This window comes from Sinocyclocheilus grahami, unplaced genomic scaffold, assembly GCF_001515645.1.
Source record: "Sinocyclocheilus grahami isolate Dianchi unplaced genomic scaffold, SAMN03320097.WGS_v1.1 scaffold280.1, whole genome shotgun sequence".
Classification (NCBI taxonomy): Eukaryota; Metazoa; Chordata; class Actinopteri; order Cypriniformes; family Cyprinidae; genus Sinocyclocheilus; species Sinocyclocheilus grahami.
Window position 1 is genome coordinate 643,351 of NW_015505459.1, and position 15,913 is coordinate 659,263.

The 15,913-nt window shown below is 37.2% G+C and overlaps 1 protein-coding gene across 1 annotated transcript in view; it reads left to right on the plus strand.

The window, feature by feature from the left end:
* scn12aa (sodium channel, voltage gated, type XII, alpha a) overlaps nucleotides 1-15,913 on the plus strand; it is a 49,163-nt gene that overhangs the window by 23,351 nt on the left and 9,899 nt on the right. Inside the window, exons 9-19 of the mRNA XM_016292087.1 lie at nucleotides 3,115-3,256; nucleotides 3,337-3,534; nucleotides 3,850-4,017; nucleotides 4,635-4,985; nucleotides 6,098-6,227; nucleotides 6,661-6,899; nucleotides 7,006-7,179; nucleotides 8,989-9,345; nucleotides 12,005-12,122; nucleotides 12,236-12,390; nucleotides 12,543-12,716. Of these exons, the coding sequence (XP_016147573.1) occupies nucleotides 3,115-3,256; nucleotides 3,337-3,534; nucleotides 3,850-4,017; nucleotides 4,635-4,985; nucleotides 6,098-6,227; nucleotides 6,661-6,899; nucleotides 7,006-7,179; nucleotides 8,989-9,345; nucleotides 12,005-12,122; nucleotides 12,236-12,390; nucleotides 12,543-12,716 (2,206 nt within the window). The remainder of the gene's footprint in view (nucleotides 1-3,114; nucleotides 3,257-3,336; nucleotides 3,535-3,849; nucleotides 4,018-4,634; nucleotides 4,986-6,097; nucleotides 6,228-6,660; nucleotides 6,900-7,005; nucleotides 7,180-8,988; nucleotides 9,346-12,004; nucleotides 12,123-12,235; nucleotides 12,391-12,542; nucleotides 12,717-15,913) is intronic.

The following is a 15,913-nucleotide window of genomic DNA, read 5'->3' on the forward strand; positions in this document are numbered from 1 at the left end:
TTTTGCAGCTCTGATGTCCAGCTGTTGGCAGTTCCATTATGAAATGATCCCTCTGTCAGATTGACATGCATCTGTCTTCTGCTTGGCCTGTCACTCAAACTTAATGTCACCATAGTAATGCAGAGAAAGAGAGGATGGACTGAGGATGGGAGGAAAAAAATGAACTGCAACTCGATACCCATCTGTTTACTTATAATCTTCCTTTTGGGCCTCAATGCATGTGACTATGTGTGCTGTCTTACTGGAACTGAGATGGTTTTCTCTATATTTGAATATGCTATAAATACACTGCTCAAAAAACTTAATGGAACACTTTTTAATCAGAGTATAGCATCAATAGCACTTAGAGTATAGCACTTAGAGTAAGTCAATTAAACTCCTGGGATATTGATCTGGTCAGTTAAGTAGCAGAGGGGGTTGTTAATCAGTTTCAGCTGCTTTGGTGTAAATTAAATTTACAACAGGTGCACTAGATGGGCAACAATAGCCAGGTTTCCATCCAAAGTTGCGAATTTAACTTATGCGCAAAATTGGAATATCGTATAAAACAGTTGCGAACAAGCATAGTTTCCATTCAACAAGTCAAAGAGAACAAAATCATCACTTCCTGATAAACTGGCACTATAAATCACTAAGGAAAGTTGGAGAATATAATAATTTTCATATATAATAAATTACTTGCGCCTCAGAGCGAGCAGACGTAATACAATAAATGCGGTCATTGCTGTCGGAGGTAGATGCTGCTGTTTGGGAACGCAGTCGTGTAAGACATTTCTGGGAGGCAATAATACAGAAATACTTTGATGACAGACTTTGCTCGTGCATTTCCGAATGACCATAACATTTCAGATGCTGTGGAATGAGAGCAGTTCGCTGGTTAGTCAGGTTTTGCCGTCCCATAATGCAAAGTCACGTGACTTTTTTGATGCGCTTGGAGGAATTTATTCGCAAAATGCATTTCCATCTCCCATTATTCGCATCAACCCTTTTTCGCACAAGTCAAAAACCTCCTCAAGCGAGCGTAAAAACTTTTTTGCGAATTAAGGGATTTTTGAATTTCAAAATTTGGCATTTCCATCACTCGTTTCTCATGCGATACTTCAAAATGCGCATTAAAATAGGGTGATGGAAACTTAGCAAATGAGACGACCACCAAAACAGGATTACAGGTGGAGGCCACTGACATTTTTTTCCCTACTCATCTTTTCTGACTGTTTTTCACTAGTTTTGAATTTGGCTTGGGTCAGTGTCACTACTGGTAGCATGAGGCGATACCTGGACCCTACAGAGGTTGCACAGGCAGTCCAACTGCTCCAGGATGGCACATCTATACGTGCCATTGCCAGAAGGTTTGCTGTGTCTCCCAGCACAGTCTCAAGAGCAAGGAGGAGATTCCAAGAGACAGGCAGTTATTTTAAGAGAGCTGGACAGGGCCGTAGAAGGTCTTTAACTCATCAGCAGGACCAGTATCTGCTCCTTTGTGCAAGGAGGAACAGGATGAGCCTACAAAATGACCTCCAGCAGGCCAGTGGTGTGAATGTCTCTGACCAAACAATCAGAAACAGACTTCATGAGGGTGGCCTGAGGCCCGACGTCCTCTAGTGGGCCCTGTGCTCACTGCCCGGCACCGTGGAGCTGGATTGGCATTCGCCATTGAACACCAGAATTGGTGGGTCCGCCACTGGAGTCCTGTGCTTTTCACAGATGAGAGCAGGTTCACCCTGAGCACATGTGACAGACGTGAAAGGGTCTGGAGAAGACGTGGAGAACGTTATGCTGCCTGCGACATCGTTCAGCAGGACCGGTTTGGTGGTGGGTCAGTGATGGTCTGGGGAGGCATATCCATGGAGGGACGTACATAACTTTACAGGCTAGACAATGGCACCCTGACTGTCATTAGGTATCGGGATTAAATCCTTGGACCCATTGTCAGACCCTACACTGGTGCAGTGGGTCCTGGGTTCCTCCTGGTGCACGACAATCTCCGGCCTCATGTGGCGAGAGTATGCAGGATGAAGGAATTGATACCATTAAATGGCCCCCATGCTCGCCTGACCTAAATCCAGTAGAACACCTCTGGGACATTATCTTGCACCTCAGACTGTCCAGGAGCTCAGTGATGCCCTGGTCCACCATCCGTCGTCTCATTAGGAGCATGCCTCAACGTTGTCAGGCATGCATACAAGCACATGGGGGCCATACACACTACTGAGTACCATTTTGAGTTACTGCAATGAAATTTCAGCAAAATGGACTAGCCTGCTTCATCATTTTTTCCCTTTTTTTTCAGGGTGTCTTTGAATTCAGCCCTCTGTAGGTTGATCATTTTCATTTCCATCAAACGATGTGGCATCCTTTCGTTCCTAACACATCACGCAGTCCATATCAGTATAGATATCCAGCATGAGATTTATATATCATGAAAAAGAACATGCATCACGGTTTCCACAAAATTATGAAGCAGCACAACTGTTTTCAACATTGATAATAACAAGAAATGTTTCTTAAGGAGCAAATCAGCAAATGATTTCAGCAATGATTTCTGAAAGATCATGTGACACTGAAGACTGGAGTAATGATGCTGAAAATTAAGCTTTGCATCACAGGAATAAATTACATTTTAAAATATATTAGAACAGAAAATAGTTATTTTAAACTGAAATAATATTTCACAATTTATTTTTGATCAAATAAATATAGACTTGGTGAGTATAAAATACTTTTAAAAACATAAAATCTTACTGATCCCAAACTTTTGAACAGTAGTGCATATTACTTAAAATTGTCTTTAAAATATTTATACATCATGGCAGTATTTGTTTTACTGCCATTAAACTATGTCAATTCAAGTAAGAAAAAAACATTTCTATTTTCATATGTAATACAGGGAAAACAATTATATATTAATGAGAAGTTTTTGACTAAAGTCACACTGAAAACAATATTAAAGGGGCTAAAAATATGTTTTCTAGAAGTATGATATTTATTTGAGGGGGGGGGGGTTAAGTCTGATCATATTTTTGTTACATTCTCCAATGTTTTTATGCTATATTCTTTATTGAATCACATTGCCATTCCCACTGTTAAGTATCTTCGTGTTTCCTCCATAAACAGGAAGTGCCCTGATGGGTTTGACTGTTTAAAAACAGGTCGGAACCCAAACTACGGCTACACAAGCTTTGACACCTTCGGCTGGGCTTTCCTGGCTCTCTTCAGACTAATGACACAAGACTACTGGGAAAACCTCTACCATCAGGTACCAGCCGTGACACTGAAGGAATAACCATCTGTTATCTAAATATTATTACAAACGTCTTTTCTTCCTCTCCATGCCAGACTTTACGGTCAGCAGGGAAGACCTACATGATTTTCTTTGTGCTGGTGATATTTCTGGGTTCGTTCTACCTGGTGAACTTGATCCTGGCTGTCGTGGCCATGGCATATGAGGAGCAAAACCAAGCGACCATCGCAGAGGCCTGGGCAAAAGAAAGAGAGTTTCAGCTGGCAATGGAACAGCTGCGCAAGGAACAAAGTGTAATTCGACAACTACTTTATAACTAGCTGTCTGAAATAAACAAGGTTCATTAGCTGAACCTCAACTTCTTGTAGTACTAGATACATTTTTCCTTTCCTTTTACGGCACTCTATTCTTAGTGGATAAAATCATTTCATGTTGATTTTAAAAGCAACTTAAAATACTGAAATGATGCTCCTACATAAAATGTGTTGCGTTACACTGCAAAAATTATAAATATTATGAGAATATACAATTATTATTCTCATTGCGTTTAATTTCAAGTGTAAATTAAGCTCAAGCACATCTGATTTTTCTGTTCTCGTTGGTATTAGGCATTAGCAAAACAGCGCAGAAATGAGGCTGAGATGGCCCTGGCTGCAGATTTATCTCCGTCACCTTTCTCACGGAAAGACTCGGTGAAATGCCAAAGATCCCACCAAATGCTTTCAGAGGAGCTGGAGGACAACTTTTTGCCAAAATTGGACCCATTTGATGAAAAAGTAAGTACTATTTCATAAATGTTTTATTTATATTTGGCTTTAATGTATACTCAGTCCTTTTTCCAGATTAAAAAAAGAGCAGTTGTCTCTAAAACATTTATTAGGAAAAATTACCAAGTGTACCTTAAAATCAAAATAGATAAAATGATTTTAAAAGCTTATTGTCAAAAAAAGTTTTTTTCTAAAACCTAATATAAATGGTAATATAAAATATATCAGATTTTCTATAAAAAGTTAAAAATTGCTGCTTCTGTCTTCAATATTTTAGTGTCATTGATATACTATAATAGTTTTCGTTAATATTTTAAATTGTCTTCACTTTAATTTTAAAGTTTTCGCAATTTTGCTGTTTTTGTCATTTTTATATAGTACTTATTCATTTTATAAATCTATATAGTATTTTTTTGTTCATCATTTATTTATTTTAATACTTCAGCTCAAACTAAATGAAAATGAGAATTTTTCTCGTCAACTAGCTGAAATAAATGTTACATTTTTATATATTTTATTTGTTATAAAGTTAAGTTTAGTTTAGTTAACGATAATAACCCTCTTGTTAAATGAATGTCTGCTTATCATCTACTCCCTAATCTCTCTTTCAAACTCCTGTCCTCCAGCCAGCTCACCCTCTCCTAGCCACTCTCTCCTCCCATCCTCTGAGCACCCGTCGAGGAAGCCAGCTCAGTATCTTTGCCTTCCGGCCACGCAACAGTTCAGACGCTGACTTTGCAGATGACGAACACAGCATCCACGGTGATGGGCGGAGCCGAGCGGGTTCCATGGCGATGCCGTGGAACAAGCGTCGTACGAGCAGCATCAGGAGTCACTCGTCGCAGGTGTTCCCGCCCACCCTCACCCTTAACGGCAGACTTAACATTTCCCTGGACCAGAACGGCATCACCAGCATTGGCCCGCACACCCCGACCTCTGTTCCAGTATTCAGCATGGAGAAGGTCAGGGAGGACACGGTATGGTCTTATCTCATTACAACGTTTTTCCATGAAAAATGGAATTCATGTCATTTACTCACCGTCATGTTCCTGGAATACTATATGTTTGTTCTCCAAAGAACACAAAAAGTAGTTATACTTTTGAAAAGTCTTAAAAAGTCTTTAGCCATTTTCAAAAAACATCTAAAGACACATCTTTTTCGCCATCACCCCCTGACCAATTAATACTAGCACTTACATTATATTCTATTCTATTCGTTTTGGTCTAATTTATATTAAAAAAAACTCCTTGCTATGTGCACTGTGCTAGACTAACTGAGACTTGTCATTGCACTTCTGTATTGTTGCTCTCTCGTTGGTCTGATTGCTTCTACTTGCTTCTATTCAAATCGCTTTGGATAAAAGCGTCTGCTAAATGATTAAATGTAAATGTAAATGTGAATGTATTAAGGAGAATGTCCAGGCAAATCTATCAACTTCCATTTTATGGAAAAGAGTTGAGGATGGCTACTGGATGGATAAAGTGAGAAAAATGTTGATTAATAATAATAATTTGATAATGAAGCATTTCAATGAAAAAGTTTCAATCTAATTAAAACTATTTTAATCGTAAAAAGCCTGCTGTATTATATGCACATTTCTAAGGCCTCTATAACTTTGCTGAGAAACCTGTTGTACGCAATCTACTACATGCCTTCTAATTGATAGTTCATACTTTTTTAGATTTAGTGTGTGTGTGTGTGTGTGTGTGTGTGTGTGTGTGTGTGTGTGTGTGCGCGCACACACACACACACACACTTTGGATGGGTAAATGCAGAGCACTAATTCTGAGTATGGGTCACCATACTTGGCCACATGTCACGTCACTCACTTTTTCACTTTAATCTAAAGATTCAATAATCTTCAAAAAAATTAGATTTTTCTGACTATTATTTCACATATCAGGGTTAACCAATAGAGTGTAAGCTTGTTAAAGTATCGTGTCATTAGTAGCAGCTTTTGAGGAACGTTTCAAATCGGTCACTTTAGTTTGAACACAGCTTTAGAAGGAAGTTACTTACATAGGTGTTCACTAAGAAAAGATTCACTTGGAAAAGATTTGACGTTTTGATGTTCACTTTGATTGACAGGAGCCAGTGTGTCAGAATGAGCAGACCACTCCAGCTGCCATGCTGACTGTCGACGTGCAGGAGGAAGTCCCGCCCCCGCGCAGGAAGAGAGGACTGAGCTCTGTCAGCTTCTTCAGTGACGTCATAGACGGTGTGATGGACTAAAATTGTTTAGAAAAAATAAAAAGACACAAATGAGACAACTGTTGACATGCTGTAAGAGTACAGAACTATAAAATCAACATTGAATCTCAGAAGAATTTGATGAGAAATGATTGCGTTCACACTGAGAATTCTCACTTTTGATTGCTGACATTTGTTCCTTGACAAATCTGAGCACAGTTCGAGACTGTTGAGCTCTCTTCTGAAACTTTTTCACATGAGACAAATAAGGAGAAGCAAAAGTTTCTGATTGTTCTCCATTTAACCTCACGGTTGTCAAGAAGAAATCATTTAGCTACTAAAAGATGATTCAAATTTAAAATCATTTCATCTAAAACACCCGAAGTATCAAACATCAGCTCACCTTAATGTCCAGGTTTCTTCTCGGTTACTCATTTAATGATTTTCATTTCTCCTCTTAGAACTTGAAGAGGCCCATCAGAAATGTCCTCCATGCTGGTATGAATTTGCAAAGAAGTACCTGATTTGGACATGCTCTCCAGCCTGGCTGAGAGTGAAGGAAGGGCTTAAAGTCATGGTGATGGACCCTTTCCTGGACCTTGCAATCACCATTTGCATTGTTCTCAACACATTGTTCATGGCGCTAGAGCACTATCCCATGACTGATGAATTCAACAGCATGCTGAGTGTTGGAAACCTGGTGAGGACAAACAGTGGCGCTCTCCAAAACTGTGTTTGATCATCTCAAACAGCCCTGTTTCTTTGCTTCTTTAATATTAACGTAAAGTTTTGTTCTTGCTTACCAGGTGTTCACTGGAATCTTCACGGCAGAGATGGTGCTGAAGATCTTTGCTCTGGATCCATACTATTACTTTCAGCAAGGCTGGAGCATCTTTGATGGAATTATTGTTTGTTTGAGTCTGATGGAGTTGGGCCTTTCCAACGTGGAGGGTCTATCTGTCCTCCGCTCGTTCAGACTGGTAAGTTTGGTTGGAAATAGACATAGTAAATTCACTAGAATGGACACTGAGGATTGCCAGGATGTGCAATATATGAGAAATGCCATATAGAGACATGAATGTCTTTGAGTGAGTCATTGAATCAGAGTTTTGAACCAGTTAACTGAAGCTTAACTTAGCAGTTCAAGTATCTGAACTGAAATGAGCGCCATTTTTGTTAAAATGCACTCACGTATTCACAAATCCCAAGACAAGGATTGTAAAACTAAATGTCATTATGGCCAACAACAAAAAAAATGCATTAATAACAATATTCAAAATAGTTCATTTTGGCAGCAAAAATTATTAGTGTGTATCATTCAGAGAGGACCGTTTTGAAATTTAAAAAAAAAAGTAGATTTAAACAATTCAGTATTGCATTATCCCCCAAAAAAGGACATAAACACACTCAATGATATTGAAACTGACCTCTTAAACTGACATCAGTGTTTGTATCTGTAGTATGTAATTAGCAGGCATTAGTATAGACACTCCATCAAAGTTTTAAATATCAACACATCAGTATTTATGTGATGTAAAATGCAGTTTGCATGACAAACGCGGCACGCACAGTCCATCTGACCCCTTTGAACTCGAGTGTCTTGCTATTCATTATCAGATTAAAGCTGCACAGAGCTTTTAACATCCTTTTATATTGCGATAAATACTGTTGTTAAGTAGCACTGTGCGTGTACGTTAAAAATGACTTTTTTCATAGCTTCACCCACATGTGCATATTTGGCCGAGCAGTAATCCTTTATCCATTAGTGAGATTAAATATGTTGGAGTTGACATCTCAAAAAGTGGGCTACACTTTCTTTTAGTTCAATATCAGTCACTGAATACAGGCCATGCTTTAGCTAAAATAAAATGAGAATTTACATGAGAAACAGTGACATCAGCTGAAAACAAAGAATAGTTTTGGTGTCAAATTACATGACTGATCAAAAATGTACTCGCCCTCAGGCCATCCAAGATGTATGCATGTTTGTTTCTTCATCTGAACAGATTTGGAGAAATTTAGCATTACGTTACTCGCTCACCAATGGATCCTCTGAGGTGAATGGGTGCCGTCAAAATGAGAGTACAAACAGCTCATAAAAACATCACAATAATCCACAAGTAATCCAAAAAAACTTGTGTCCACCAGTCAACATTTTGTGAGGTGAAAAGCTGTTTGTAAGAAACAAATCCATCATTAATATGCTTTTAACTTTAAACTGTTTCTTCCGGCTAAAATACGAGAGCTCTATCCATAATAATGCTTCCTCCAGTGAAAAGGTTGTCTCGTCTGATCCAGGAAAGAAATATGCACAGATCACTTAGTGTTTACAAGTGAAAACAGTCCCAAACAATTCTAAACAATTAATTCGGTGGATTTCGATGTGAGAGCGAACATCTGGATGAAGCATTATTATGGATTATTGTGTATTTTGCCCAGAAATGACGGATTGAAGTTAAAACACTTTAATGATGAATTAGTTTCTTACAAACATGCAGCTTTTCACATCACAAGATGTGGATAATTGTGATGTTTTTATCAGCTGTTTGGACTCTCATTCTGACGGCACCCATTCACTGCAGAGGATCCATTGGTGAAAAAGTGATGTAATGCTACATTTCTCCAAATCTGTTCTGATAAAGAAACAAACTCATCTACATCTTAGATGTCTGAGGGTGAATACTTCAACAAATTTTCTTTTTGGGTGAAATATTCCTTTAAGAAAGTATATAGGACATGTTGATAAAATATCAATACTGAATGAAACATATTCTGTATTTTGTCCTCAGCTGAGAGTTTTTAAACTAGCAAAGTCATGGCCCACCCTCAACACATTGATAAAGATCATCGGTAACTCTGTGGGTGCCTTGGGAAACCTGACACTGGTCTTAGCCATCATCGTCTTCATCTTCGCTGTGGTGGGCATGCAGCTGTTTGGAAAGAACTATCAGGACTGTGTGTGTAAGATCAGCTATGACTGCACCCTTCCTCGCTGGCACATGAAGGACTTCTTCCACTCGTTCCTCATCGTGTTCAGGGTCTTGTGCGGAGAGTGGATCGAGACCATGTGGGACTGTATGGAGGTGGCCGGACAGCCGCTTTGCATTCTGGTCTTCATGCTGGTCATGGTCATAGGAAACCTAGTGGTAAGTATGATTTCTTCTCACATAATAAGATCATCTCATATCAATATTCCATGTCCATTCATTGATTTATTTATAAAATAAATGATTTATATGGTATACCATAAATAATTTAGAATTTGCATCAGTGGCCAGCTGACTGTTCATTAACCCTTACATATTCTGTTAAATAGACTACTATAAATAAAAATAATATGTAAGCAGCTTTGCATCTTGAAATATTAAACTGCCATAAATATGCATGTCAGTTTGTATTCCTTGTGCATCTCTCAATTGTCAAATCGCTTTTGGATTCCTGGTTTATCATTCTTTGCATTTCAATATATTTTGAAGATAAACCATCATACCCTAAGAAAAATCTCAGACTGTGAGGATACACAAGATGGAATTAGAGAAATATTACTTAATTCTCCCAGATGTTCTTCTATGATCCAGTTGTGACCAGAAAATACCTCTAAGAAGAGTAACTGAAGGTCTTTTCCAGGAAAATGAGATGCCACTAAGCTTTCCTTCCTAAGTTTTCCTGTTTTGACATGACGACTGTCTTAAAAGTAGACATGATGTCATGTTAGCAATTTTGTTCTATAAAGGGACAAGTGCAATTATATTCAATCTACTTTCAAAATAGTTAGACAACATGCACAAACATTAAAATTCTTTGCTCAAAATGCGTATGAGTCATGGTTGACATCTACCATCATACTGTATATATAGATTTCCAAATGTATTTGGCAGATTGTAAACATTAAATAAATGAACCCTCAGGGTAGATGCCATATTTAGGTTGATGCAAAGGAAAATGAGTAAGTGAAGGATAGAAATGTTTGGGTTAATTGGTTATACAGTTGTTTTTGCACTAGAATACTTTTCAGAAATACTTTTTCTATACTTTTGCCAGCTATATGATTGACACCAAGGTACACAACAGTACAACCAGAACATACTGCACAGTCATGTATTCATTTGCGTCAAATGATAGCATGTACCCTGACTAAGGTCTTTTCCAAGAAAAAATAAATCAGCAAATTTTAGCTTTAACCTCCATATTTTACCCCAAACTTAAGTCCCCTGTTGTGTGTTGCTTAGAGCAGTGTTCCATGGACCCCTAGTGGTCCTTGACGTAAGGCCAGGGGGTCTGTATTAAGTATGAATTTTTGTATACATTTTGTATATTTTGACATGACATGTTACCATGAAAGAAAAATCCAATATAGCTGATGATATGGCCAAATACTGGACAAGTCAACTAACTTGAATTATACTTGATGTGACCAGTACAGTCCGATTTACGAACAAATGACTCGTATGAATCGGTTCTTGCAATGGCTCGTTCAAAAAACACACGGGTGACCGTTTTGAATCAAATTCACGTATGGCTCACTAAATCGGTCATGGCTGTTACTGAATCAACATCTGTCTCATTTACCGCATTCAACAATTTAGCTATTTTAGATAATTACTGTCGGACTTCGAATCACCTACCGTGTGCAATGTTCCGTTATGATTAATCTACTCATTTATTTTTGTGGTTTTGTGGGGAGATTTTACCAGTAACGAACTTTAAATGCGTAGAGGGAATCGCGCAGTTGGTTCATTCTGTGTGAGAAATGCGGGTTGAGTTTGTGCCACACAGATTTTGAGCACTTAAATGTTTTTTTATAGTAAAAAGGTTATAAATATTTTCACTATCAATTTGTTTAGTTTTGGTTAGTTACCCTATTGAAAGGATGCGATTTGTGTCCTGTCTACGCTATTTTAACACGCAATTTAAATCTTAGAAGCATCGAATCTTACAACGATTACACCAATCAGATGCAAGTTCGATGACTTCAACAACGGTAAAATTGATGTATACATTTTAGATTCTGACTTTATGTCAAACAGATATTGATTAGTATTAAACATATTAATTTTATTACATTAGGTTAGGCCTATAGTTTTTACATATTTTGTAAACACTAGCTCATAGTGACCACTTCTATCAAGCTTAACAGGAATCTGACTGTTATCACTTGACTTCCTGTGGGCCTTCCATGTCAAACCCTCTGTAACACAGTCCATCTCCTTCTTTCTTGGCACAAGTCAGTTTGGGATTATCTTTGCTGTCTAGTGTGATTAAAGGTAAGAGTGCAACTAATCAGGTTTCCATGACAACCCACAAAGTGGCTCTTATAATAGACTGCATGCCCTTAATCTGGAATAAAAAATACGGGGTGTCTATTTACATTTAGTTAAAAGTGGCTGGAAATCATCAGTTCCAGTGGTGCAGATGGATAAGTGCGTGGCCTTGGTTTTATAGACGCGATTGACCTGGGTTCGATCCCGCCTTTTGCCAAACGTTGTTTTCCCCCTCCCTTTTCAAGTCTCGTATTAGCAATGGATTCTATTTACACTAAGTGAAAATAGCTATATATATATATATATATATATATACCAATATTGTGCAGTTAACACCCAAAATATTGAATCAACAGATTCAGTACTAGTTTATATGAAGCCAAGAACATAAATGATAGCATATGCATCGCATTAATCGTTAGTTGTAGTGGGAATGTGATGGAATATGGGAATATGAATATGCATTGAATATGATGTATGCATTGCATGTGGGGTTTAAGCACACAGACATCCTTTCAGTAATGGCAGCTGTCTTGCTCAACAGGAAGTCGCCAGCCTCTCTGAAGGAAGTACGGTGGACTTGAGGAAGCCTGGGGAAGATGAGGAGGAATATTCTGAGATGGCAGATGATGGCATGGATCCAGAAGAGTGTTTCCCTGAGTGTAAGCTTATAATGAAACAGGATAATATTTGCTCTCCTGTGGCCATTGCTTCCACTTTGACGTACTGTATCATGTTTTTTTTGTGAGGAGCTGATCTCTCTGTATCTCTCCAGTCTGTATGCATCGCTGTAAGTGTTGCAATATCAACACGACGAGAGGTCTGGGTCAAGCGTGGTGGAGGTTGAGGAAGACGTGCTATCAGATAGTGGAGCACAGCTGGTTTGAGACCTTCATCATCTTCATGATCCTCCTCAGCAGTGGAGCTCTGGTGAGGAACCATGCTGAACAGTGAACTTTAACTATTCCATACTGTTTTGAAGTCAAAGATTAATGTAATTCATGCATTCAATTTGTCCATATTGTAATTAAATGTGTAGCTAGTCCTGGTCTTACTGTGGTATGATATTCTTCTTGGGTCAGGCATTTGAAGACATTTACATTGAACAGAGGAAGGTGGTGAAGGTGGTGTTGGAATATGCTGACAAGGTGTTCAGCTACATCTTTGTGCTGGAGATGTTTCTGAAGTGGATTGCGTATGGCTTTAAGAAATACTTCACTAACTACTGGTGCTGGCTGGACTTCCTGATTGTGGATGTGAGTAGAATAATTTTCTCTAGCTGAATACTGGATCGATGTTGAACGGTTGCACTTAGGCAGAATTTGGAATAATTACATTATTATTTTTTTTCATGGTTTTAAAAGACGTATCTTATGCTCACCAAGGCTGCATTTATTAGGTCAAAAATGTCTTTTTAAATATATTTTAAAATGTAATTTATTCCTGTGATGCAAAGCTGTATTTTCAGCATCATTCTCCAGTCTTCAGTGTCACATGATCCTTCAGAAATCATTCTAATATGCTGATTTGCTGCTCAAGAAACATTTCTGATTATAATCAATGTTGAAAACCGTTGTGCTGCTTAATATTTTTTGTCAAAACTGTAATACACTTCCATTCAAAAGTTTGGGATCAGTAAGATTAAAAAAGATAAATAAATACTTTTCAGTAACAATAATTTAGCAGTGATGCATTAAATTGATCAAAAGTGACAGTAAAGACATTTATAATTCTACAAAAGATTTCTATTTCAAATAAATGCTTTCATCAAATGTATTAATTTCCACAAACATATGAAGCAGCACAACTGTTTTCAACATTGATTATGAGAATAAATATTTATTATTTTTTATAGAAAACAGTTATTTTTAAATTGCAATAATATTCCACAATAATAATGTTTTATTTTTTCATTAAACAAATGGAGCCATGAGCCATGGTCAGCATAAAAGACTACTTTCAAAAAATGAAAAAAAAAACATTAATCATTCAAAATGTTTGCCTAGTGCTGTTCTATATTTCATACTATATTCGATTTAGTGTATTATTTAGTATAATACGCTGTAAAAAATAATTTTGAGATTTTACCATTTCAATTTTTTTTTTTTTTTGGTAGACAAACTAATTTTTTATAAATTGTCCAGACAACAAGAAAAGAAAAAGAACGTTTATTGGCCCTCAACTAAGCTGAAAGTTGAAAGAACTAGTATAACTGTTGTTTCAACTCAAAAACGCATGTTGAAACAACTGCTTAACACTGAAAAAATGAAGATACATTTTTTTAAGGCAGTGGGGTGACAAAGCTTTGTAAGATCGTTTTTTTTACAGTGTACTATATTTTGCTTTTATACAGGCAATGAAAGTAAAATAAATTTGACTTTAAAATGAGGACATTTCTGGCTAGAAAACTGCAAAAATAAATAATTTGCTGTAGTGAAGGCTGTTCATTACAGCGATTTTAGCACAGATCATGCAAAGCAGAGTGTCTAATAAAGCAATAAGCCCCAAGAAGCCGTGGTTCACAGTGAATTTATAACAGCTAAGGGGCGTTGTAAGCCTAAAAACCCCCTTAGCCGTTGTAAATTCACTGTAAACCACGGCTTCACGGGGCTTACTGCTTTTATAAAACGGTTATTCCATATACGTAGTAAGGTTTCACAGAATTCTTCCACCAAACAATGTAGTTCCTCAGAAACAGTTGTGGTTCCAACAAAGTGGTTGCAGAGCAACACACAGAAGTAAACAAAGGTGTGTGTTTGTAGTGTAATTTACAACAGCTTCGAACGTGGCTCAGCCAATCAGAATCAAGGACCGGAACTATCCGTTTTATAAACCTCATTTAATCATGCTAAACCTGTAAAATGGACACAGACGTGGCCTATCGATTGAACACAAATGTTCTGAACTGTTTAATTGGATTCACAAATAAAACAGTTCATTTGTCAAACTGTAGGCTGTTTAGGTGTAACACGCATTATATTAACTTAATATTGCCAGAATTTAGAGTCCGTCTAAGCCATCCATAATTGACATTAAAGACATAATACTACAGTTTGAATTTGTTGACTTTTGTTTGCAAGTTTTAGTTTTGTATCATTCTGGTTTTGTGTTACTGACACCTCAGACCTTTTATGGCAGATTGTATTCAGAGCGATATCAGAATTGAGATGTTATGGCAAACACATTCTTCAGACACAGAGATAACTGCACAAAATACGCATAAAACAACCACACATGAACACCTGGCACAGCATCTGGAGTAGCTCAACTAAACACAAGTGTGTCTCACCTGATGCTCATCTGACCCACACAGATCTCCACACACACCTTTAACCATAGGGTAAGTTCACAGTTCAAAGGTCAGAGGTGAGCGAAGGCTCACGTCTGTATCTCAGCTGCACTTCTCTTCTCATCCACGCCGAGATATAAATGCCACTGTCTCTCTGTCAGCAATTCATTTCGACCTGTAATTTAACATGGTGTCAAGCTTGATATGTTTAATAATTACTCCCACAGGACCTTGGCTTTTATATCAGAATATAATCACTGTATCAAAGAATTATCTGGAGAAGATCAGTTACATTTAGGACTGTTAATAAAATCAAGAATTGACATTTTAAAGGTACATTACAGTGAGACGTCTTATGATACATTTAAAGAGCATTTAAGCCGAAATCTGTATTTTAACGTTTTTATTATTTAATTTTGTACTTTTATTTGTATCATTCAATCTTGGATTTCTGAAGTTGTCTTTTAGAGCAAATTGCACACAAATATCTTCTTTAGATATATTGCAGTGACAAGGAAAACTATAGAAATTGTTTTTTTATAAAGAACTGACCATTCTTGGGACTACATAAATGAAAAAAAAAACCATTAATCATTCAAAATGTTTGCCTAGTGCTGTTCTATATTTCATACTATATTCGATTTAGTGTATTATTTAGTATAATACGCTGTAAAAAATAATTTTGAGATTTTACCATTTCAACTTTTTTTTTTTTTGGTAGACAAACTAATTTTTTATAAATTGTCCAGACAACAAGAAAAGAAAAAGAACGTTTATTGGCCCTCAACTAAGCTGAAAGTTGAAAGAACTAGTATAACTGTTGTTTCAACTCAAAAACGCATGTTGAAACAACTGCTTAACACTGAAAAAATGAAGATACATTTTTTTTTAAGGCAGTGGGGTGACAAAGCTTTGTAAGATCGTTTTTTTTACAGTGTACTATATTTTGCTTTTATACAGGCAATGAAAGTAAAATAAATTTGACTTTAAAATGAGGACATTTCTGGCTAGAAAACTGCAAAAATAAATAATTTGCTGTAGTGAAGGCTGTTCATTACAGCGATTTTAGCACAGATCATGCAAAGCAGAGTGTCTAATAAAGCAATAAGCCCCAAGAAGCCGTGGTTCACAGTGAATTTATAACAGCTAAGGGGCGTTGTAAGC